At 39.1% G+C, this 23,824-nt stretch overlaps 1 protein-coding gene across 1 annotated transcript in view; it reads left to right on the forward strand.

The window, feature by feature from the left end:
• Positions 1-23,269, forward strand: part of LOC118251221 (chloride channel protein C-like) — a 79,059-nt gene extending 55,790 nt beyond the window's left edge. The window contains exons 13-16 of the mRNA XM_035553153.2: positions 5,423-5,602; positions 18,643-18,739; positions 19,737-19,832; positions 22,072-23,269. Of these exons, the coding sequence (XP_035409046.1) occupies positions 5,423-5,602; positions 18,643-18,739; positions 19,737-19,832; positions 22,072-22,290 (592 nt within the window). The 3' untranslated portion in view covers positions 22,291-23,269. The remainder of the gene's footprint in view (positions 1-5,422; positions 5,603-18,642; positions 18,740-19,736; positions 19,833-22,071) is intronic.
• The last annotated feature ends 555 nt before the right edge of the window (positions 23,270-23,824 follow it).

A 23,824-nucleotide genomic window follows, 5' to 3' on the forward strand; every position in this document is an offset into this window, starting at 1 on the left:
TACTATCTCTACATTTGTTTTTGGACTTGCACTCTGGAAGCTAAGTCAAGAACTAAGTCCCTTGTGTTTTTACCTACAGCTCAGCTCGTTGTGTGCTGAGGCCTTAGTTTTTAAGCTGCTGTTTGAGTAGTTCCAGCACGTGGACCCACTCACACAGTCTTTTACCTGCTTGTCTCAAGATCCCATGCACAACCTAATTATTTTTTTTAATTTTAATTTTTTAAAGCTAAAAGGCCTGTCTAAACAGCTATATCTATGCAAAGTGAGTAGGAGCTGCTATTTTTCTAACTTGGTAGTATTTTATACTGATGGTGGTGGTGGGAAAAACTTCATAAGGGAAGAACAGAGAAAAAAGATTTTGGCAGAAAACAAACCACAAATATATCTCCCCCTGCACATTTCTTTTCCAAAACACAAAAGCTTTCTTATCTGTTTCTTTTTTTTTTTCTTTTTTTTTTTTTTTTGTTCTGCATTTTTTCAAGTATTAGAGAGAGACAGTTTCCCAGCAGATTATGAGACCATGTGGAAATCCATTTGTCTTTAGCATACAGTAGTTGCTAAACATATATAACTTTCAAATCCTCTCTGGGAAATAAGTGACAGAGACATTCAGCTAACCCAAACAACACATTTCACAATAAGCACTGTGCTATCAAAAGGCCTCTGGACTGAAAAGCTAAATGTCCCCTCTTTTAAGGATATTGAGTGAGCCAGGACCAGGAGATGCTGGGAAGCTTGTCATCTTACAGTCAATATAAATATTTGTAGATATACTGAACAGAGACTGAACTCTGCCAAACTTTTGACTCCTGGTTTAACTAGAAGAATTTCTCCCTCAGTTATGTTCAACTAAAGAAAAGACAGCAAGGAGTCATAGGCCTTGTCTGCTGCACAAAGTTCCACTGAAAACTGATTTTAAATAAATCTAATTAAATTAAAATGCATTGCTAGCATGAACACACTTACTTGAATTTACACTGTGCTTTTATTCATTTAATTTAACTTTAAATCAGTTTAAATCTGTCTATTTCAGGATTTAGTACTGAGTAGAGCAAATCTGTTTTAAAATTAATATGTGGTGTCATTTTCCAGTATAACTAGATTTTATAGAGCTTTTTGTTTCCATCTATTGATCTCAGTGAGTATTCTGTGAACATACTGAAAAAATATTTTTTTTCAAAGAATTCAGTTGCAAATCTACTGAATTCAGTCATCTGCACATGATCAGCTTTTCTGCAGTACTTATATACTATTCTATTATATAATGAGATCAATATTGGCATGTAAATTTTGGATAGGATTTTTCATAGTTGGCTTTTACCAAGTGACTTGTTGAAAAGAAAATTGGTGGGACTGTGGCTTGTATTTAGAAATCTTTTTATTAATAAAAAAAAAAAAAAACACAACAGAATTTGTATTTAAATGTAAGCAACTTTCTGCAATGTTGTGAGTTTATTCACAATGGGATTTCTTTAAAGATGGTAGAGAAAAAGAAAGCTAACATTAATAAACTGTTTTTATAATGTAGTAGCAGATTTTCATAAACATGTGGTTGATTTTGTACTAGATTGAAAATCATGAAATAAATCTGTTCAGTTTTTCTGGCCAAATGAAGTACATGATAGTAGAAACTAGAACAGAATTGTTCTAATATTTGGCAATGTATTTACAATGCAGGCAAGTAATTGTAATGACCTCCAACCTGATAATGTTTTCTTATGCTAACCACCCCACCTTCTCAATTGTTTGAAATTTTGACTATGCTGCTTAAATGCTCTGAAAAATCACCACAAATGTTAAGCAAACCCCAAAACAAGCTCCTGAGAAGAATTTACTCGAGATGCTGTAGCCATTCAAGGCAATAAAACAAGAAATTTGGTTTACAAGAAGCCCAAATAATATCTAGGGTGGTTCTGAGCAGAATGGCCTGTAATGAGTCAATGGGTAATCATTCTCAATGCAGAAAGAGGAGGACTGGAGAGGCAGCTAAAAAAGATAAGGCAAGTGCGTGAATCAATCCAAGCAAGTAGTGCTGCTGGTTTTCTCATGCACCTTGGTCCTTGAAGTGTGTTTGAGTTAGGATTACTTTTCAATCCTTTTAATCCTTTTAATCATTTGAAGCTTGCATAAAATATAGAGTAAACTCTCTTTGAGGAAAATAAAAGTTCTCTTGTATTGCATGTTGTCTAAGGAAGCCTCCACATGATTAGATCTGTTATGGTTAGATCCTTAACAATTTATTTCAGTGGGAAAGCTTCCACTAGATTTAATAGCAACAGGGCCCAATCTACATTTCCATGAATCATTTCAAGACAGTTTACCATTCAGGGATATTGGCTTCTTACCAAATGACTGTCCTATTTCTGTCGTAAAGCAGAGTGTCTTTGTTCCATGTTGTATCCAGAGTCATGAATGTACTCTTGAAAGGAACCTGAAAGTAGTATATCATAACCTTGGTGAAACAACCTTAATGCTCTAACACATTACACTATTGTAGTGAATTACATTTTGGGAGAAAATGTTCTCACATATCTTATAAAAGAAAAACTGATGCCATATCTATTTTAGTGGTGTGGCTATAGCTCTGTCTCCTTGAGGTAAATCTAAACATGTGAGAAAGATCTACGTGATAAAATCCGAATGTAAGTTCCTCTTATTATTCCACATATAAAGACATTTTCAAAATGGTAAATGAGATGACTTTGCTTGAAATTTCATTGTGAAACTGAGGACTTTGTTGCATAAACACAAGTTTGCGACAGCAATGGCACTTACCAGCTAAGCAAAGTGTCCTTGGGAGGTATTTGGGCAGGCTCATAGTTGCATAAGGAACACACCAGTAGCAGGAACCTTGCCTGCAGGACTGATGCCTGCATGGTGTACATTTTATATATATAAGCAATCTGTGGGGAGCACTACCACCTGTAGGGCTGTGAGTATGTCCTGGGCAGTTAGTGTGGCTGCTAGGGATGTGAACCTGCAGGTGCCTGAGATGGTTTTCAGGCTCCTCTGTACTGGTAGTACTCTCTTTCTGGCTCTTCTGTGAGCTCCCTTTGCCATCTCTGGATCCCGGCTGCTGTTGGGAAAGCTCATTCTGGTAAAAGTGTGTTGAGCACCCATTTAAGAACAGTTTGAACCCTCAGCTGCACAGAACGAGGGACCTAGAGCCCACAGCAGGTTGTGAGTGGCAAATGGAGCCGTTCCCATGATGACCTGTAGCTCTTGGCACAAGGAGAATGGCAACTTCTCCACTTTCAGGTCTGCCAATGCAGAATAGGTTCAGTGCTCTTATAGCAGATGAACAGGGACAAGTGATCAGTAACAGCAGCCACTGGTAAGACAGTTAATGCTTTCTTTGCTACAAAGATGCTTTGGCCTTATAACAGTCCTCCATAAAATAGCTATTTTGCTTGCCTTTCCCTTCCCCTCAAAGCAAGCTTATTCTTTACAGTAATAGATAGAAGAGTAATTGAAAGAAACATCACTGACAACAAGCAGTGAATCAGTGCTAATACTTAGTGTGTTGTTCTTACATCTGAAAAAGCTGACCTGTGATAATGCAAGGTCTGTAGTTCCTGTAGGCAATGCAGACACTTTATAATACCAGACAAAGCCAAGATCATGGAACCGTGTAACAAGCTATGCCTTGCTTTTATACAAATGACTGATTGGAGAAAACCTAAGGATGTTTCATGGACTTCTGCAATAATGTGGAACATTTGTTTTCCATGCAATAGCGGAAAACCATGAAGTTGTGAAGATGGAAAACTTGCGTGGTGCTAGTAAATATGCTGTAGAATCTGTTGTAATGTAGCATTATTCACATTGCTCTAATTTAGAAATCATTCAGGGGTTGCGCATACTTCATGTAATTCAGGAAGCAGTTATCATTTATCATGTTTTTACATTATATCTACTGTGCTAGGAATAGTACTTTTAATAGCAATACAGTGTATGTTGAATATAGAAAAAGTTTAAGACAGCCAAATACAGACCTATAGAGACGGAAAAGAAGAAGAGGACAAACAGTAGTCTACTCTTTTAGGAAAAATTAACATTCCATGGTAGTGTTCTAAAAAACAAAACAAAACAAAAACCAAAAACCATCTCTTTGGGACTCTTTGGTAAACTAGTGGGTAAGTAAACTTTTGGTAAACTACTGCTCATTTTAATTCAGAAACAAAATGTTGTTCAGAGAGGTTCATTTTTCCATAAGATGGTGTTGTGGTCTCTTGAAATGTGGATCTGTAATAAGATGGTGTTCCAAATTTTCATTGCCTGCAGTCTGTTTCATATAACTGGGGATGGGCATGACGTGATTTGATGCACATAAGACTGTTCTTTTTCAGGATTCATTTAAATCCATCTCAGTTTAGAAGAAGAAATTTCTTTAACATCTGTGTGGGTGCCATGTATGAAGTGTATTGTCTTCTCAGTTCAGTTGTTCTTAGACAGGTGGTCACATCACAAAACATCAGAGTAACTGCCTTGAAAAAATAACCTTGTGTCTCTCGGGAGGGAGGACAATAATTAACAGCATATGGAAATAGTTGCTTTTACCATAGGGATGAAAGGTAACATTGGTAAAACAGGATGTGGGCAAATTTATGCTCCAGTTGTCTCTGTCTGTGGTTTGTGTCAGCCTGTGTCTGAACAGGAGATTCTTTCTTATGATGCGTCCAGATGATAATCAGAATAATTAATGTATTTTTTGAAAATAATAAATATGAAACAAGTTTAAAACTAGAGAAGTTCACTGACTTCTGTTGTCAGAATCTACAGGCCTATGGTTGTTCTGTAGAAATCACTGCTGACTTTTGCAGAAAGTATATTTCTTTTTCATTTCACTCTACTGTCAGTAGTAGCAGGTACGCATGCCTTCCAATTAATGTATATTCATGTTTCCTGAAGCTTCACCTAGAACCTGAAAAGTGTTAGAAAGTACTGGAAAAACAAGTACACGACTTGTAAGAAACCCTTAAGGGGCTATCTTCCTATGTGCTACTGATGAAAAAAGAAATTTGCAATAGATAGTGAGACTGAATTTCTCCAAAGTGCTTAACTTTAAACTATTTGATATCAGTCAGAATTCCGGAGGATTTCAGTTCAGATTAAAATATTTTTTTAAAAATCTGTTTAATGAGAAAAGTTGTGCAAATTTACAAATGGCTCTTACGATACCTTGTCTAGGATGACCATGTCATGCATATGGTTGAATTTATCATCTCTCACACAAAGAAAGGCAATGCTTGATAAGCAGTTTTATTGGATAATTACATTTTTTTTACATTTACAAATAAAGCAGATTGATTTCCATCTTGAAGTAATTTACTAAAGTATTATGAACTCGTCAAATGCTAACGTGGCACAGTATGCCTTATTTCCTGTTTACTAAATAATACGTCTGTTTTGTGTCTTTCAGGTTGAACCTGGAATTGTTCTCTGCCAGGGATGTCATGGAGCCTCACGTCAGAGTCCTTCACCTAAAGGAAAACATTGCTTCCTTGGCCCAGCTTCTTGCAAGCACAAACCATGGTGGATTCCCAGTGGTTTGCAGGCCCAAGCCAGACCATGCAGAGGTGTTTCAGGGAACTATTAAAAGGTAAAAACACTATCAAATTATGTGATGTTTATGGCCATTTTTCATTTTTTTTTTCTTAAAGCATCTGTGAAGACCATATGGGTTGGTTATGAAGCTTCTTCCTACTTTCTTTAGCATGAACAGCAGGTGTCCTTTTGAGAAAGGACCTTGGAAAGCTTGAGGTACATGCCTGTCTTCTGTATCAAGGGTTTATTGGAGACTGTCAATGAAATGATCTCATGTGAATTGTAGAAAAAGGTTAAATTGCCCTTCATAAGCTTGAAGGTTCACAGAAACAGTAAAGGGATTTGGATCTAGTTACTCATGAAATGATCCCACATCAATTCAGAATTGGCCTGTTCTCTCATCACATTTTTTCATTTTATTAGTGTATGCTTTTAAAGGAAATGCATTAATGTAAATCATATCACAGATGAGATAAGCAACAAAGTCACTGGAAGAAACATGCAATGTAAACAAGAATTAGGCTAAAGGAAGCCTTGCATACTAGGGACTCTCAAAAGGCATATAAAATATCCTGATAAATGAAATATTGCTGGTATTGCATTTCATGTGAGAGCAAGAGTGACTCCATCCTTTCAGGAAGGTACCTTAAGACTGTCCTTTGAGTGGTGGGTCATGAGTGGGAGAAGCAGTGACTTAATTCCCACCTTGAGTATCCTAGAGGAAAGGAGAAGATGCATATGCAACTGCTACTGCACAGGAGTTCACAAAGCAAAGCTCTACGGGTGTAGCTTCCAATTACCTTAATACAGACACATGTTGTCTTTTGTCCTGAATGACCATAGTACTCTTGCATGCTTCCTTGTAGAGATTTTTTTTTATCCACTTCTAGTTTAACCGCTTAACTGGGTGGCAGTTTGTAGCTATCTGTGATCAAACAAGGATAAAAGTATTTTCTTCTATTGATCTGGACGGGGAAAAATGTTATCCATATATTATCAGTGGAAATTTAGTTAGGTCTTGTTTCCTTGCCTGCTTTGTAACAGCTTTTCAAGGATGAAATACTGGCAGCTGGATCACACTACCTCATCCATAGCTCTATGGTCAGCTGCAGTTTTGGACATGAAGATGGAAAGGGAATGAATATTTAAAAAAAAAAAGTGAACTTGCTTCACTGACAAATAAAACACTTTGTACGAGCCTTTTAGAGAAATATCTGCTTGTAATGAGAGAATTGTACAGTGGAGATTCTTTGGGTTGCAGTGGCCCAAAGGAGTAACGACATCAGTAAGTACAGGATCATATACTTGTATGTGGTATATATACTTGTTCCCTTGTCATAAATGTTGCTAATAAGAAATATGCTAAGGCACTAAAACCTAAATTTCTGAGTGATGGTCCACAGTATGCACCAGTCTGGAAGATATATCATATACTAGTGTACTTATTTAGTTCTCAGCTGTCCTCAGAAATAAAACCAGAAAGCACACTAACAACTGACCCAGCCAAAGCTCCTTTTAATTAAATTTATAGTCTCATCATTTCCTCACTAATTCATCAAATTACCTGGCAGGGAGAGTCCCAGGCTGCTGAGGAGTATGATGAGTTTACACAAATAGAGTTGTGCTTTGCAACACAGAGCGACGTTGTGTGGAATCAAGCAGAAAGGGAGGTCAGAGGGATGATCATGAGGACATCCCAAAGAGAGGCACCTTTAGAGACAACCTGATGCTACTTGACAATTCTGGTAGGCTTGTGGCTTGCTTAATTGCTAGAGCTCTTTTATGAATACATTCTGCTAGAGCCTTAAAAAGGGTGATTGAAAAAGCTTTTCTCCTGCCATTCTCAGCATAAATGAGCTGTTGTTAGACTGTTTTGAGTAAAACCAAGATATTGCTTTAAATGGTTGGCAAAGCAGCAGCACTTTTTTTTTTTTTTTTTTTGGTCTAGTCCAGTGTGTGCTGCCCACTGCAGTGAAACCCATACAGAGAGGTTGTCTGGGAGCAAGTATTGCATTCTGGCATGTTCTGTCAACACCCCTTCTCACCCCACCGCATGTCCAGCTGCCTGAGAACTTCTGAGATGAGCTCCGGGTGCCTTGTTCCCAGCAGTGACCGCACGTGGCTTTGCTCTTCTGCTGTGGGTCCTCACCAACACCAGAAAAGGAATGCTCTGCAGCCACCCTCTGAAACAAGCCTCCAAAAATGTGATGTGTCATGGAATTAGCGTATTCATAACCATAAGTAGTTAGGCTTTGGTTTTCCATCTTACTCAGAAAATTACAGCTCTTGTGGCACGTAACTGTTAAGATCAAGATGAGAAATGCTGTGAACTCCATAAAGGAAAAAGGTGCTCTTCAGCCTCTTACTGTGGAGGATCTAATGCAATCCCATGTGGAGGTGACATAGCCACAGGCAGAAAAAGGATTATTTGTTTTTCCATTTTGTACATCAACAGTGTTAAAGTGGAGAAAATGTAGCTTGCCTATCATGTTTTAAAAAGGTGGATGAGGGAAGATGCGATAATAATTGCCATGATGTTTTTCTTGAGAGTTGCCATAGGCATTATTATTGATTCCTATTTTTTTTGTTGTTGTTTTGTTTTTTGTTTTAATACTGGCACAAAAATGTTGGTATTACATTACAAAAATGGGTGCAAAGAGCTAAAGAGAAAGAAATGAAGAAACTTATCTGCTATGCTTGCATGAAGGCAGCAGCAACTCATAATTTTTTCTTACTGTTTCTCACTTCTGTGTGTTTCTGTACTACTTCTTCTTGTGAAATGTGCATGGATGAAACACTGAAAATTTGACTGAATGCAAAAGTTATTCAGTATTTGCCCACACTTGGAAACTGCAATGATGAAAGTTTCTGTACAAGGACAAAGTGTTGTTATTTTTGTAATACATATGAACGATTTTGACCCTGTGAAAAGAGAAGGTCAATGTCAGTTCTTACAAAAACAAGGACTGTGGCCAAGAAGTGTTGGCTGGGACTTGCGTGGACCTACAAATGCACCTCAGTGCTGGCCTTAGCAAATACACAGATATTCCAATTTTATTAAAAAACAAAAAAAAAAAAAAACAAACAAAAAACACAACAAAAATCTTCAAGTCCTGCTTAGTGGGGCCAGATTTTTCACCTAATCTTTGTGATCTGGATAGTTACCTACTGGGTATCAAGATGAGATAACCAAACACATTTTTACGTGGGTGACCTAAATCTGGAGCTGTTATCTTCCCCAGATGAGTAAGCAGTAGAGACTAAAAACCAAAACAACTATTAAAGAAAACTCCTTGGCTTTAAAATTGTTAAAGAGGAAGCAAGCTGTAGCTGAGAAGCAAGTTTCCAAAACAAAGATCTCCTCAGAGTAATACTCTTGACACTTTGCCATAGGCAGTGCTGTATGCATGCCTGGGAAACCCTTGTAGAATTGTGTTTGAGGAACATGTGGCTGGTGAGCTAGATGCACAGCACTGATAGGGATGCTCGACCTGTTGTGTGCAATGCAGACTGCTCAGGGACTGCCTCCCCACCTTCATTTCTCCCCCAGCAATGAAGATACTTGCACATGAGAATACAACAGGCTATTCTTTTGCACTGCAGCTGAAACGCCTCCCCCGTCTACCCCCCAGCATCTGCAGAAAGGGAGCTGGGCTGTTATAAATGCGGTCGGCAAAGTCTGCTGAAAGCTATGGATGTCATGGCCTATGTTGCATGCCCTCATGCATGGCTGGGGAGGCAACCGTGCCCCAGGTGGAATCCATTCTTCGGAGAGGCCTGACGATGCCAGGCCATTGCCATACATGCATTGCCAGACATGGCCATTGCCTGTCTTCCCTGGAGGCTTCAGCCAGAGACACTGAGTGAGGCTGTAAATACATACCGAGTAGTTGCTTGGGAGGTCCCCTGTCTCTTGTCTTGGCTGCTGTAGTCTGTGGCTGCAGATCCTCCTCCAGCAGGAAAAGATAGAATTATGTTTCTGCCTAATTTCTGTGAGACCAGAACTGAAAAAAGAGCTATTTTTTTTGCTTCCACACGTGTTATGATGTACTAGTGTATGGCCGCTGTAGGGCAATGAAGTGGTTCTGTGACATGATGAAGAGATTAGACACATCACCACTTATGTTTTGTTGATCCATCTTCCTTTGCCAGAGATTACTTTATAATGTAAACTGTAGTAAAAACAGAAGACAAGGAGGGTTTGTGGAGGAAAGCTGTAGGTAACTCATTTCTTTTCCTTGCCTGTGGACATGGGTGGGATATAACATCAAGGGTGATGATACTTCATGGTCATCAGCAACATCTTTGCTGCTGATCTGTGCAATCTCCCATGCATGATCACTTCCCTCTACATGCCCGTGTGACACATCCTCTCTGATTTCTTCCACCAAAATGGACAATAACATGCTCTCTACCTAGATGTTGTTTTCTGAGATTCTGTTTATCCCTTAATGCACTTAGATACCCTGTACGTTTGTGACTGACAAATGCCACGTTGCTCCCAAAGGCGGTTCTGGTGTCAGTGGATTTCCTTGCCTTTAATTCACTTTTTCCAAGGAAATGGAAGGATTGGGGTTTCTGTAATGCGGTTAAATACTTCCGGCATTCACTGAAGAAAAGCAGGTGGATGCCGTTGGCTTGTTAGGCCAGGCTCGGTCCCCTCCATTTCCTTTTAGGAGAAGCGGTGCAGAGGCAGAAGCTGGAGTGCTGCCTGGCTATCTTAATTTCTGCCTTGCACACCACTTTGATACAGTTTTCCTGGAGAGACTACTGGGCTGATGAATACCACTGAGTAGCCCATAAGGGAATTTTACTATAACAAATAAGCCATTTTGTTCATGCCTGACTCTCTCAGATCTGTACCATGCACGGCTCTCCTATTGTGAGGCTCAAGGCTGGATTCCTCGTTTTTGCCTTTGCACTCTTACCTACACAGCTGTTAGCCATTACTCTGCATTTTGTTTGTCTATCTTTTAGCTGAAGGAAATTTTTTTTGCTCAATTTAGTTTGATTGGGAGAAAGTAATTATGCAGAAACCACAATATCTCTGACCATAAGCAGACTGTACAGAATAAATATATCTAAGCAGAAATGGGTAAAACTTGGTTTTCTGCTACTTCTGTACAGGATGTGACGTTTCTGGCATCATGCCTGCATTTTTGTGTGTGTTTTTTCACCTAGGAAACCCCGTCTATTCCCACCCATCAAGTCTGCTGAAACTTCAGCATTTGTGGTTTTTGGAAATTATTATTTTGGGGCCCAAAAGAAATTTTAATAAAAATATGGTTGGTAAAGATGTCAAAAGTCCTTGTAGTTTACATGGTCATTATATTTGTACCACTTTATTGCAAATTTTGTATGCTTTACGGGAGTGTACAAGTGAGGTGTTCAAAGTGCCCAATTCCCATTTTCAGAACAAAGTTGGAAACCTAAAAAAACCCAGAAATTAGTGCTCTAAATAAGAGGAGAAATATTCAAAAGCTGTGGTCTTCCTGTAGTTGAAAAGTTAAAAAATAGTGGATGTTCAGAAATGCCTAGTTATTACTAGTTCCTGAAGACATGGTTTCCCATTTGAGGACATTTAAAAAAGGTCTAATATGCTGCAGAACAGATTTTATTTGAAAATCCATCTTATTGTAGAAGCATAGAGTGGTTTGGGTTGGAAGGGACCTTAAAGATCATCACTTCCAACCCCCCTGGCATCTGAAGCGACAGCCTAATGACGTCTGAAGGCCTTGTTCAGGAAGGTGAGCTAGAGCCCGAGCCTGTGTGTGATGGCGTGGGCAGCGGTAGCTGCTGTGAGATTTCCTGGGAGATGTGCAGCTGGCAGGAGCTGAGCTGCTCAAGGCCTGTGGAGCCCGGTGAGTCCAGTGGGACGGCGTCGCTGCCACAGAGCTGGGTGCAGAAACTTGCTTCAGTGAAGTTGGGAGTGTGGGCAAGAGAGCGTAGAATTACATCTTCCTGCTTCTGAAACTCGGGGGAGATATTAAACAACTTGATGAACAGCAAACTCCCCGCTCTAAATGTTTCTTGCTCGAGGGATGCCACCACTAATGGGGCTGAGCTGCCTGAGAGCTGCACCTGAGGGGGATTTCTGGCTGTTAGTCCCCGGGCCAGAGGCAGAAGAGCTACCGGAGGAGGGAGCCAAACTACATTTCTGTGTACAGCATTTATTTTGCTGCTGTTCTTGCAGTGCTGCACTTTCCGCTTCCTTTGTGGTAGGAGGAAGGCAGGTAGAGAACGCTGTGTCCTCGTAACCCTCCTGCTCGATAGCCTTGCTTTAATTTCCCAGCTTGTAAACTGGTCTGAGAAGGGAGACGCACTGTTTTCCACGATCGAAAGACATGCTAGAGCAGCTGTTCCCAGTAACAATAATGACACTATTGCTGAGACAAACATTTTCATGATGATGCATGGGAACACTAAATCCAAACCACATTGTTTAGCTAATGCATGCTTTCACTCCACTAAAGGGGAATGTCACATAACTGAAAGTAAATTGAAGAGATCAGAGTTTAGAAAATATGACAAAGTTGAAAACTTAAAGCTGTATTACATAGTAACGTCCTTTAACAGAGAAATCATTGATCCAAAGTGGTGTGTGGATGTGTATTTTATGGCAGTTTATTAGGTATGACTTGCCTCTGGTCAGTGCAGTGAACAGATACCATTGTGAGTCAGGAATGTGTTCTGCCAAGCACTTCAGTAAAACCGAGTATAGCGTATCGATACGTGCTGTGGGAAAGGAGATAATAGCACTGCAAACTGTTATAGATAGTCAGGCTGTAGGTACTGGTGCCGGTACTTTTCTTTAATCTGCCCTCCCAGTTGGAACTAATGAAATGCTGTTCTCAAGATGTGTGCACACACGTGTGCAAAGTCCACGCACACTTGTTTAATGAGGAAATACCTTTATTTTTCTTAGCAGGAGGAGAAGCACTTGCTTTCAGTAAGCAATGCAATGCAACAGCTTAGGGGCAAATGGAACCTTAAAGACAAATTGAGACCCGAAAGCTTAATGCAAAAATTAATTACTGAGCTTAGCGATATCGACTGTAATATTATGACAGCCTTGTTGCTGGCATTCATGAAATAACTGATATAGATTTGAAGGCTTCTTGGAGAGCCTTTGCCTTCTGGCTCTGTTATGGAGAGGTTGCTAAGTTTAGATCACAGGAATGCAAAGTTACTCAATCAAACACAGAAGTCCACAAAGTTCATGCAATATATGGAGATAAAAACAAGGTTTTATTTTGTATTAGGAGATCACGGACAGCTTTCTGCCTGCCTTCTCCCTGTCCCTTTGCTGTAAGCCCTGTGCAATGGTGGTTCAGTGCTGATCAAAGCTAGAAACACCATCAGCAGTGGTTTGAAGGCTGCATCTAAACTGAGCTAGCAAAGAATTAAAAAAGGGGAGGGGGGACACGTTAGGGACTTGGACACTATTTTTAGGTGTTGCAGGCTAGGGAGCAGACTGCAATATCAAAGTGCTGGTGTGATTACTTGATTTTCATGGGAGAGGGTAGAATCTGTCAGCACATTGTTTGTTTTTACTGTCTGGACTCCTGCTTTTGAAAAGCTGATCCAGTTAATTTCAATGATACACTATACAGTGATCTTGCCTATTAAAATAAATGGAATCCAGCACTTTCAACAAAAGCTCTTGACATTACGATCCTCCCATGTATTGTCAGGGTCCTGGGGCACTGCAGCTCATGAATAACACAGATGGAGGAAGGTTTATAGAGTCCGTGGCAGTGGTTTTATTCTGTATCCTAAGTGAGAAACTTTTCTTCCAAAGAGCAACATTATATGATACTTTTAAAATTAGTAGGCCTGTTTTGCCATAGGAATAATTGTGCAGGTGCTGCAGGGCTTTGTGACGGAACCTTTTGGAGGGAAAGCTGGAGCGCTGCAGAGGCTGTGCGCTTACTCAAAAGGCCAAATTAAAAACGTATGCAGCCTCACTGCAGCATGTGGGTGGCTTTTAGGCAAGTGCAGAGTCTTGTTAAATGTCGAAATCAAATATAGGCATGGGGAAAACTGGTGTGTGAATGGAAAGACTGATCACATACTTGTCCTGTCGTTTAAGCGTGTGGTAGGTTCCGCTGAAACTGAAAATCTGCCTGGTAACAAGCTGTCCTGTAGGGAAATATAAACCTGATCCTAAGTTTTCATAATTCTCTAAAATCTAGTCTTTCTGTAGGTTTGAAATAGTGTTTGTGTGCACAGTTTATTTACAGCTGCCTTTGCATTTTCATGTTGAGACCATGGACTTACTGTTTGCTCATTCACCCTGATTATGGTGTCCATAAAAAAGAAGGCAACTTAAGTACCGAGTATTAACCTCAAAACACAGCTCTGAGGTAGAAGAAATGCCTGTTAAGTAGATCTGAAGACTGAGGCACAGAGATTAAATATTTATTCAGCATCCTTTGAAAGGCTGTGGGGCATAGACAGGATTTGACCTTAACTATGGAAAACCTCAGTCCAGTGCTTGATAATGACCTTTTTATCTTCATATAGGTCAAATGCCAAAAACTTTTGGAAAGCTCCTTCTTGGTTTGAAGAACCAAACACATAAGTAAACAGTAATGATTTAGGCTGCGTAACCTGAAACAACCCTGTAACCTGAGGGTTTATTTTGTGAAAGATGAAGGTTTGGTGGATTTTAAAACTGTTTCAGTGACCTAGTTCTTATCTACTGTCATTTGCCATGTGCAGAATAGTTTTTTTTTTGTTTATTTGTTTTTACCATTTAATGAAGGTACAATGCTATTTGAAGCCAGGAAAAATGTATTTAGTATACTAGCAGATAGCTTACTAAGAACATAAAAATAACTATTATACAGGATGTACATTTTGCAGTTCATGTAAGAAGTTTCTGTCATTGTGCCCTTTTGCAAGCATTGCATGTTTATGTAAGAACTTCTGCTGAGAGCAGAGCAGTGATCAAGTCCTGCAAAATAATCTGAGCACTCAGTTCATTTTAACTGCTATGAAATTTGAAGGTGCAAGACAGTAAATCTAATCCCAACCAGGGTTTAGGATGAAGAAAGATCATGAAGGATTTTGGGGTGCCATGCTCTGCCATTGCATTGTGCAATTTATTGCTACTTGTTATTGTTCTATTGTCATCATTATTTCAAGTGACTGACATCAATCAAAATTTCATAGTCAGTATCACTGAGCTTTTAAATATGTCTGAGAGAAGCTCTGAGAGGGAATTAGATTTTTAATACATGGAAGGGACATTTGTTTTATTCTGGTCAGAGCACATTAATTGCTGGTCCGCACTGAGCTGGATATTGGCCAAAGAATAAAAGCTCAAGAGTAAAAGCAATGTAGTTAGTTACTTTCAGTGGATTAATGCAGGAGAAATAAGCCTGAAGCTTTATGAAGCAAGCTAAAAATGATACTTCAGGTTCTCTATCCTCCCTTCTCCCTCTGCCCCAACTTTATAGCTGTTTTATCCATTCAGTCTGGGAGAGTCCTGCCCTGAATCCTTTTGCCAGTGACATCACCATTTAATCTTCCTTCTGTTCATTTGCAACTACTTTGGAGCTGCAGTTCCTTTTTATGTCACTCCCCCAATATTTAGAATTTGTAGTTTCCTCAGATAATTGGCCAACTTGACGAGAAAAGAGTGACACAATCAGCTGTCAGATACTTTTCATTCCTGACTTCCATGCCAAATCTGACATGTGGATATTGGGATAATAACGTGTTATCTTAATTAGGTGTATCTTCATAATGCATGTTTTATACCAGATAGAACATATGAAACTACTACAGTGCCTTGCCAGGGTATCTTTGAAATGAGATTCCCTACTTAAGGGTTTTCTTCCTTCTTAAATAAATAACGAGTAAACGAACAATTGCAGAGTCCAAGTCTGAATCCTAGCACTTCCTGTTAAACCTCACAAAATAGTGCAAGAAACATGTTTGGTCTGCTTTCTAAGGCTTGATGATGTGATAGGAAGGATGTTGTATGTAACATCAAAGAGTGGTGTTGTTATACCTCTCTGAAGCATGACTTCTGGAAGTCCAAGTGAAATAACGTATGCTCATTTTTCTCTTGAATATGGCAGTTTTTAATAGGCTTGGATTCTTATCAGAAATGATCCAACGATTTCCTTCATTATGTTTGCATGTGCTTTTTTTTTTTGACTAGCCAAATTTCTCTCACACTTCCCAAAGCCTTGTTAAGTGACTCCCTGCTGGGTTTAGTTAAGAGCAGTGCTGAGCAAATTGTAAGCTGCCAAAACCAGCCAACAAACCACTGGTGATGAGCAAACGTTTCTGCTCTTTAAGCTTGTGGTGAATGTTGCTGTTTTTTTAATTCCAGACCATGATGTTCAAGTGGAAAATGGTGAAGTCTGGACTATGGGCAGGCCTGAATAGTATGATTAGGGTGGATCATAGCTTTTGCACTTGAAGTCTATATATTCATGTTAGGATGAAAGTCTTGAAAGTGGTCCTTTCAAGACGCCCAGTGATCATCCTAGAAATTGACTTCTTGGAGCTGTACGGGATGATCTAGGACCAGAATATAGATCTGTGTATTTATATCTTTCTTAAAACAATTAGAAACCTGTTTATGAAAGAGCATAAATTGTAAAGCTGTAGAGAGCTCTGGAGAATAAATTATGTAAAGCACCAGAGGGAATGACTGGGTTAATTTTTTCTCCATGTCCTTTGCTGTATTGAATATATTCTGAGTACATTGTATTTTTCTCCCTTTCTTCCTCCAAAAGGAGTCTGAGGGGAATGGATCTCATCTGTTGTAGCATGCCTGTACCATTCTTTGTAGGGTTTTCTCGTGATTGCCCTCAAACCCAAGTCCATTAATTGTCTACATGACATGTCCACACACTGGCATGCAGACGGTGAGAAGCATAGGGCAGATCTGTGCCTTTCCCAGGAGGGGAGATGTGAGCCCAGAGCACAGTATATCCTAAGCAGAGTTTTCTCAGCAGTTAGCTCGGAGGTCTGCTGCTGCACTGTGCTCTCCTTAGCAGTGTGAAAGAGATTTTATGAAAACCCAAGCCAGTCAGATATAGAATGGAGACGAAAAATGTTTGTCTGAATTCCTTGTTTGTCCTTCAAATGGGATGTGCTCTAAAGGTGACTGAGACACTGCTTTTCTTCACATCTGATTTTCTTCCACAAGTTATTTTCAACTCATGTTTTCTCCTGTAAAAGAATGATACCTATATCCTAGGCACAGTCATACTTACTATTCATAAAATCCCATTGAGTTCCTTAGATGAGAGACCAAGGCCATGTCTGCTTTAAGGAAATACAGATCTCAAGAGCGGATGTGCAGAGTGACACAGGCAACTGTTTCAGGAGAAAGGAGACTGCACTGCAATGCTTACCAAACCACGGCAGGTAGAGTTGACAGGGTACGTTGCTTCAAAAGCATCTTCCAGATCTGAACAAAAATGCAGAGGTAGATGCACCCAAAGTATCTTGGGTTTAATCTGGAGAAAAGGTGGACTATATGAAACACCAGAAACATCAGAAACTGCAGTCAGTTTATGTAATATGCTGGAAATTAAACATTAGTTTAATGTTACATCTTTGTGTGTGAGACCTCAATGGGATTTCGTAGTAAGTTTACTGTTATTTTTTGCAATCTTTACACTTTTGATTCAGCTTCATCAGACGCAGGACAAAGAAGTACAGAAGAGTGAAGGGAAGGCTGTTTGGAATAAAAATAATAGAACGGCAAAGAGTCTGCTGGTCAGGGCAGCCAGCGGGGATGTGGGGGACCTGATTCTACAGATTCCTGTTTATTCAGCGTGGAACCCCTCCAGCTGGAGAAGTGAAGACATGCCAAATACCGCCACTAATGTGCTTGTTATGAAGGGAAGTGTGGAGAAAGGGCTTGAACCTAGTTCTTCCATATCCTGCTCCTAGGGAGGGCACTGACTGCCAGCTTTTGGAACTGACAGGCAGGTCTTCTTAATGTAAGTCCTCTGCTGTTGAGTGCTAATCCCACCTTGAAGCAGACTTAATCTTTCCCAGGAGATGTTATGCTAAAACTGGTAAATTCCTATGACAAGTTTGGGTTTGAGAAAATCAACGTTTTCTAATATGGAAATATTTATTTGAAAACTTCCCACCTTATTTTTGGTGTTCCACGCACAAAAGCCACTTTGTACCTCCCTTGTATTTCTCTTGATGCGCGAACAAAAGTTGTGCCTCTGGTCTTCTCTGGGTCCCTCAAACACATCATTTAACAGTGTGTCACACGTCTTTGTCCTACTACAGTTTGCTGATAGCTGTAAGCATGGACCAGGGCTAACATCATGTTAAGCATGTTGCAAAACAAAAAGCTTTGTGGTGGTCCCCAAGGTGTTTGTTATCTAAATATATTTAAAAGGCTGGAAATGGATAGTGTGGATGGAGTGTGTGTATGTGTGTGTGGGGAAAGCAAGGAAACACTGAGATATAAGTCATAATTTCAATATACTGCTTATTAAGCCTTTTTATTTTTTATTTTTTAATTCTAAAAAAAAAGGTTTGAAATGATGTAATAATTGATGAAGATATGCAAACCAAAATGATTAAGTCAGCAAGAATATTAAACGCCTTAATGAACTCTTGAGTGCAGTACTGTGAGAGAAGGTTTCACTGGTGATTTAAAATGCACCATGAATTTTCTGCAGGTCTCATTTTAATGTAGATGTTACATCTACATATAACAGATGTGGGAAGGATGTGGGAAGGAACAACAGTCTATCTACTTTAATGCAGATAGTTGTTTCTTATTATTGGTATTGTCTTGTTGGGTGTAAACTAGTGAATGAGCTGTTCCTGCCAAGCAGGTTGATCCAGGTCAAGAACATGTAGGGTAGGTGATGTCCTATAATCCAATTAGCCAGAACTAAACCAGAAAGCACCTGTGTGATGCTGCCATTGGTGATGGAAATTTAGGAAGGTGAAATATGTGGTCAGCCTGCTAATACTCTATGTGCCATACATCTGATAGTAAAGCAGTGTGTGCTTGGTTTTTAAAATTTGCTCATTATAATGAATCCTCTTCTCTCTCTCTTTTTTTTTTTTTTTTTTTTTTTAAAACCTTAGGCTAGAGCTGTGCATGCTGCTGGAAAATGAGCACATCTTCGAACCAGAGACAAACTATGAGTCTTTTTCCTCCTCTCATCCTCTGTCCTATGAGAAGGTAACTTCTTTTCTTTCAGTTCGTTCCCTGTTTAATCAGTGTGCATATTTGGTAATTGAGAATGAGCTCTACATGAATTAAGAAATGATGTAATTAATGTGGCTGAGAAGAAAGAAAGAAGTGGTAAGGTACAATTTAAATTAAAGGATGACTAGAAACCTTCCAGGGACAGCTGTCATAAACTATAATGTCACTCAGAGTCTAAGAGTTCCACAAGAGTGCTGGCAAAGTATGTCCTTTCTCAAATAGGCTGATCCAATCCTCTTTCTCAACTTCTGTAGGGACAGCAGAATTATTGTAATATTTAATTTGGTATGGGATAGCACCTCTGTGGATGATTAGTATTTGTAAAAGCTTTCAAACTTGAAAAGCATGTAGAATTCTTCCCTTTGACAAATGACTAAAGGATTTTTAGAAGTAGTAAACATTAAGTGTGGTAAAAGAAAGTCATGTGTTACCAAAGCAATACTGGTAATGGAGCTTGAGCAGTTTATACAGGAACAACTGGAAAGTCATCATATATTACTGAAGCTTGGTCTGCACATGGAGATTTTGTTGGCAAAACAATATTGAGAAGGAGCAGGGCAATTATGCATGGAATGAGGTGCCAGAGTACAAATAGGTATGCCTGTGGAAGAAGGCTGAAGCTCAGCTGATGGCTGATGCTGGTTTTGTTGCATTTTTCGGCACTATTTCATCATGCAATTACCACTTAGTAATAGTGTGAAAAATCTCACCCCTAAGCCAGTATAAATTGCATTGTTTTAATAGAGACACAGCTACACTAAGAAAAAAAAATCCTTTTATGAGTAAAGAGTTTTATTTTACAGTGTTAGTTTAAACCTAATTGGCAAAAGAATTTATAAAGTTTGGACAAGCTCTGCCAGCAGAGCTCTGCTAGAAAACTTTTTCTTAGAGACAAACTGGAAAGCTTTTGAACCTTGAGTTCTAATGTGGAGTGCAGAAAGAAAGAGCAATGGATTCTTGCCTATTCCAGATAACAGTGGAGAAGCTGCCCAATCTGTCGCGCCTAGCCATGCTGCTGAATCGCTACACTACAGATCCCCGGTATCAGCAACTCTTCATCAATCTGGTAAGACTGAAGCCAACTCTAAAAACAAACATTTCCTCCATGAACAATGTGTTTGTTATATTTTCTCATTTGTTTATGATGGCTGTGTCAGCCGCACTGATTTACATAAACACTGCCAATCCTGGGACGTTACATTCTCAACAAAAGTAGCTGAGTACAAACAGCATTCCGAAGTTTTAATTCATATTGTATAAACATAACAGATGTTGATAAAATGAGCCAAAAAGAAAATACAACAAAGGAGACCATTTCAAGGGGGCTTTTGATTAAAATACATTCCAGATTGACAAAATGATACAATGTTAATGGAATAGATCATTTAAATGTCATTATTTGGCTGTTATAGACCTATAAAGCAAATATAAAGCAATGCTTTTGAGATTTTAGTCTCCATTATGCTACAGTGCCTATACATCAACTTATAAATAAAGCTATATTTCTTCCCCCTTTCCTTTCCTTTCCTTTCCTTTCCTTTCCTTTCCTTTCCTTTCCTTTCCTTTCCTTTCCTTTCCTTTCCTTTCCTTTCCTTTCCTTTCCTTTCCTTTCCTTTCCTTTCCTTTCCTTTCCTTTCCTTTCCTTTCCTTTCCTTTCCTTTCCTTTCCTTTCCTTTCCTTTCCTTTCCTTTCCTTTCCTTTCCTTTCTTTTTTTTTTTTTTTTCAATCCCTGCTATGATGTTGCCACATGTATTTCCTAAATACTGTACTAAAATACTGGGTCCAAAAGCAATAATGTGTTTGGTATACTGAACAAGGCTTAAAATAAATATGTTATAAACAAAATAAATGCAGTTTCTGCCCCAGTGAATTTCCAGTCTACAGCATTGAAACTGAAGTAGGGGGCACACTGGGAAATCTAGATGAGAGAGAGCCTAATTCAGATGGGTTTTATTTAGAAAGATGAAACCAGCTCCTGTTTACTCATATGCAATGAAGTTTGAGATCCATCTAGTCTGGATTCCTCATTTTGAGAATAGCTAGAAGGAAAAGAAGGTTACAAATCCCACAATACTAATACCCATATTCTAATTTGATTTAGTAGCTTCTTTTTAATAGGTTGGGAAACTGAGGTGGAGAGAGGACACATGGCTTTCCAAAGTTCAAAAGCATGTCATGTATGGGAGTAGAAGCCGGCTCTGTTGAGACCCAATCCAGTGGGCCACACAACTTTTTTGTACCTGGCACAATCCCTGAAGCACAAAGGTTAATATCCCGTCTAAAAACTTGTTGCTATTGCTCATGAAAGCTGTTTCTGATATCCACAGAAATATTCACTGTGAAGTTTTGGGGCTTAATGATTTCCTGTGGTAGTGAGTTCCACAGCAAAATTACATGGGATATAGAGAAAAGGAACCCTTTTTACCTTTAATTTCTTTTTCCTCCTTATGCCTTTGACTGTTCCCTCAGTTCTGTAAATGAAAGGGGGAGAACAGATGTGTCACTCTATCCTGTGCATTTATTTATATTATTTTACGATGTCTTTGTTTCATTTTTCTTTGGTCTGGCAAAGAATCCACTTGGGAAGCGTAATACACCTTCCCTGACGGAAACTGGCCAAGTCATAAGTAGGATACTGCATAATTATGTGAAAAGTAAAAACTTAGTGAACACCTATACAGGCTATAAAGAGCAGATTGGTTAACAATGAAATGGCTTTAGCTGTGGTCCTATCAAGTTATAGCCCTCATGGTTTTCGGTGACCAGACTTCAGTACGTGCAACCCTCTTCTTCTTGAGAAGAGCAATATGATTGTTTTCTTTGTCCTCTTCCTTGCAGTCTATGTTTCTATGCGAACTGACTTTTATAAGCATTAACTGCAAAATATTACAGGATGTCATAAATGGTTGTGTAATGAGATAGCAGCTATAAAATATCTAAGACTTAATAAATATTGGGGTCATTGGCTATTTCCAAGTAAGAACTTAGACCATATCAACGGAGCTCAACTTTGCTTTTCCAGCCTGTGAGATTTGGGTACATTCCAGTCATAATAGTTTATTTAGAATGAACCTGATGGTTTAACAGAAAAGAAAGTGTTTTTTACTATGGTATTTCCTGATGTTTTAGGTATAATTGGGGATGGGGAACAGGAGGAGAAGAACTAATATTCTTATTGAATCCTATCCCTCAAGTCTGGGACCTCTCTCTTCCCAGACTCCTTCCCCTGCCTCTCCTTCCCAACTCTGTAGCAGGGGTGCACTCATGGCTTTGTGTTATCCCTGTCTCCTCTCTTTGTTTTACAGGAGCCATACATAAACAAATCGGCAATGTCAGTCCAAGCTCATTTCTCCCTGCAACGCACCTATATCATCTTTCGCACCTTGGGGCTGCGCCACCTCACCGTTGTTGACCCGCAGAACCGAGTGGTTGGGGTGATCACCAGGAAGGACCTGATGCCTTTCCCCTTGGAGGAGAGGCTCAGGCTCCAGCTGGCACCACAGAGCCCTGACACGGGGGAGTAGCCCCTGAATTTAAGGCCGTGGATGCATTCTCAGGCTTTGTCACTTCTTTTTGAGCCCATCTTCTTCTTCGTGAAAAAAAAAATCTGAGCTTTTCCACTTGATCCCTTCTGGAGAAGAGACACTTAAAAGCTGTTGTTTCTAGTCATGTGGGATTGTAGCCCAGAGCTATGTCTCTTCAGCTGACAAAATTTGATTGCATGGTGATTGCAAAATTCATTGATTTAAATGCTTGTGAAGCAAAATAGGAATTCATGTGTTTATGGAAGATGCACATAAAATCAGATGTGAAGGATGGAGATCAAGAACTATTTTGTCACACTGTGTCTGTGCCTCCCCCCCAAAAAAGTCATGACCCCTAGTAGCAAAGTTACATTGGCAAAACCTTTGAGCAAGGACTAAATTTTCAACCTTGGCATATCTGCCTGTTAAAAAAGAGAATGTTTCCATATCAGCATTTTTATGTTGAAATTTGTAAGTTTAACTGAAAGGAAATACTGCCTTGGAAGAGGCAGGTCACTGAAAGTAACAGGGGATTGGACTTTCTTGTTGGCCTACCTGTATTAGCAATCAAAAAGGAGAATTGAATGTAAGAGAAAGACACTGGATGTGAGGCTCCTGCCAAATTACGATCACACTTGTCAGTAAGGTATAAGGAAAACCTGACATGCCTTTCTGTTGCTTACATTTCTTTAATTTCTGTGACTGCTCAAATAGGCTCTCTTTCTCTCCTTCCACTTGATATAATAACATTTTTAGTTAAGATCATGTGCAATGAGGTATGGGATAAATTCTAATAATGGGGAGGCAACATGATAAATTGTTGGGGTAGTTTTTGATAGCAGCATATTTAGAAACTGGACAAAAAGTAAATAAGTCATGATTTTGTAGTGATACAATGTTTGAAAACTTGGAAAGTATTGGTTGTTAATAAATGAATGTGAACAATTTTTTGGACAAAGACACTATTAGATTTCCTTCTATGACTTTGTAATTGATATTTAATTTTATTCTGTTAAATACCAGAGGGATTCCCACAGATTTGGAAATTAAAACCTAGTATGTACAAAGGAATTCACCAGTATTAATGTTGTTATAATGAATACCAAGAAAGCTAGTAATAATTTACTGGTTATAAAAACTTGCCAAATTCCTGAAAATGAATTTCTGGTATTTGAATCATGCAGCCTTGAGTCTCCTATGAATCAAAGATCTGTTGGATTTTCTCCTATTCTCTCTGCTGGATCTTGTCTTTATTAACAATAATATTGCTTTTGTAGCACCACAGAGAATGCACAGCACTTTAAAACTCAAGTGTCCAAGTCGATGTAAATAGGTGGCAGACCAGAAACATATATAGGTACATGAGAGAAGCTCTTTAAACAACCAATTAAAATATGTCATATGCAGGATGAGAAATGCCTTGCCAATCATCCAGCCAAGAGACATGGAGGTGGGTGTTTATTTATATTCTGTTACTGTTAGTAATATTTTGCTCATTAGCACATTAGTAAGGTCACTGTCACTGTCAATCTAT

Source organism: Cygnus atratus, chromosome 2, assembly GCF_013377495.2.
Source record: "Cygnus atratus isolate AKBS03 ecotype Queensland, Australia chromosome 2, CAtr_DNAZoo_HiC_assembly, whole genome shotgun sequence".
Lineage (NCBI taxonomy): Eukaryota > Metazoa > Chordata > Aves > Anseriformes > Anatidae > Cygnus > Cygnus atratus.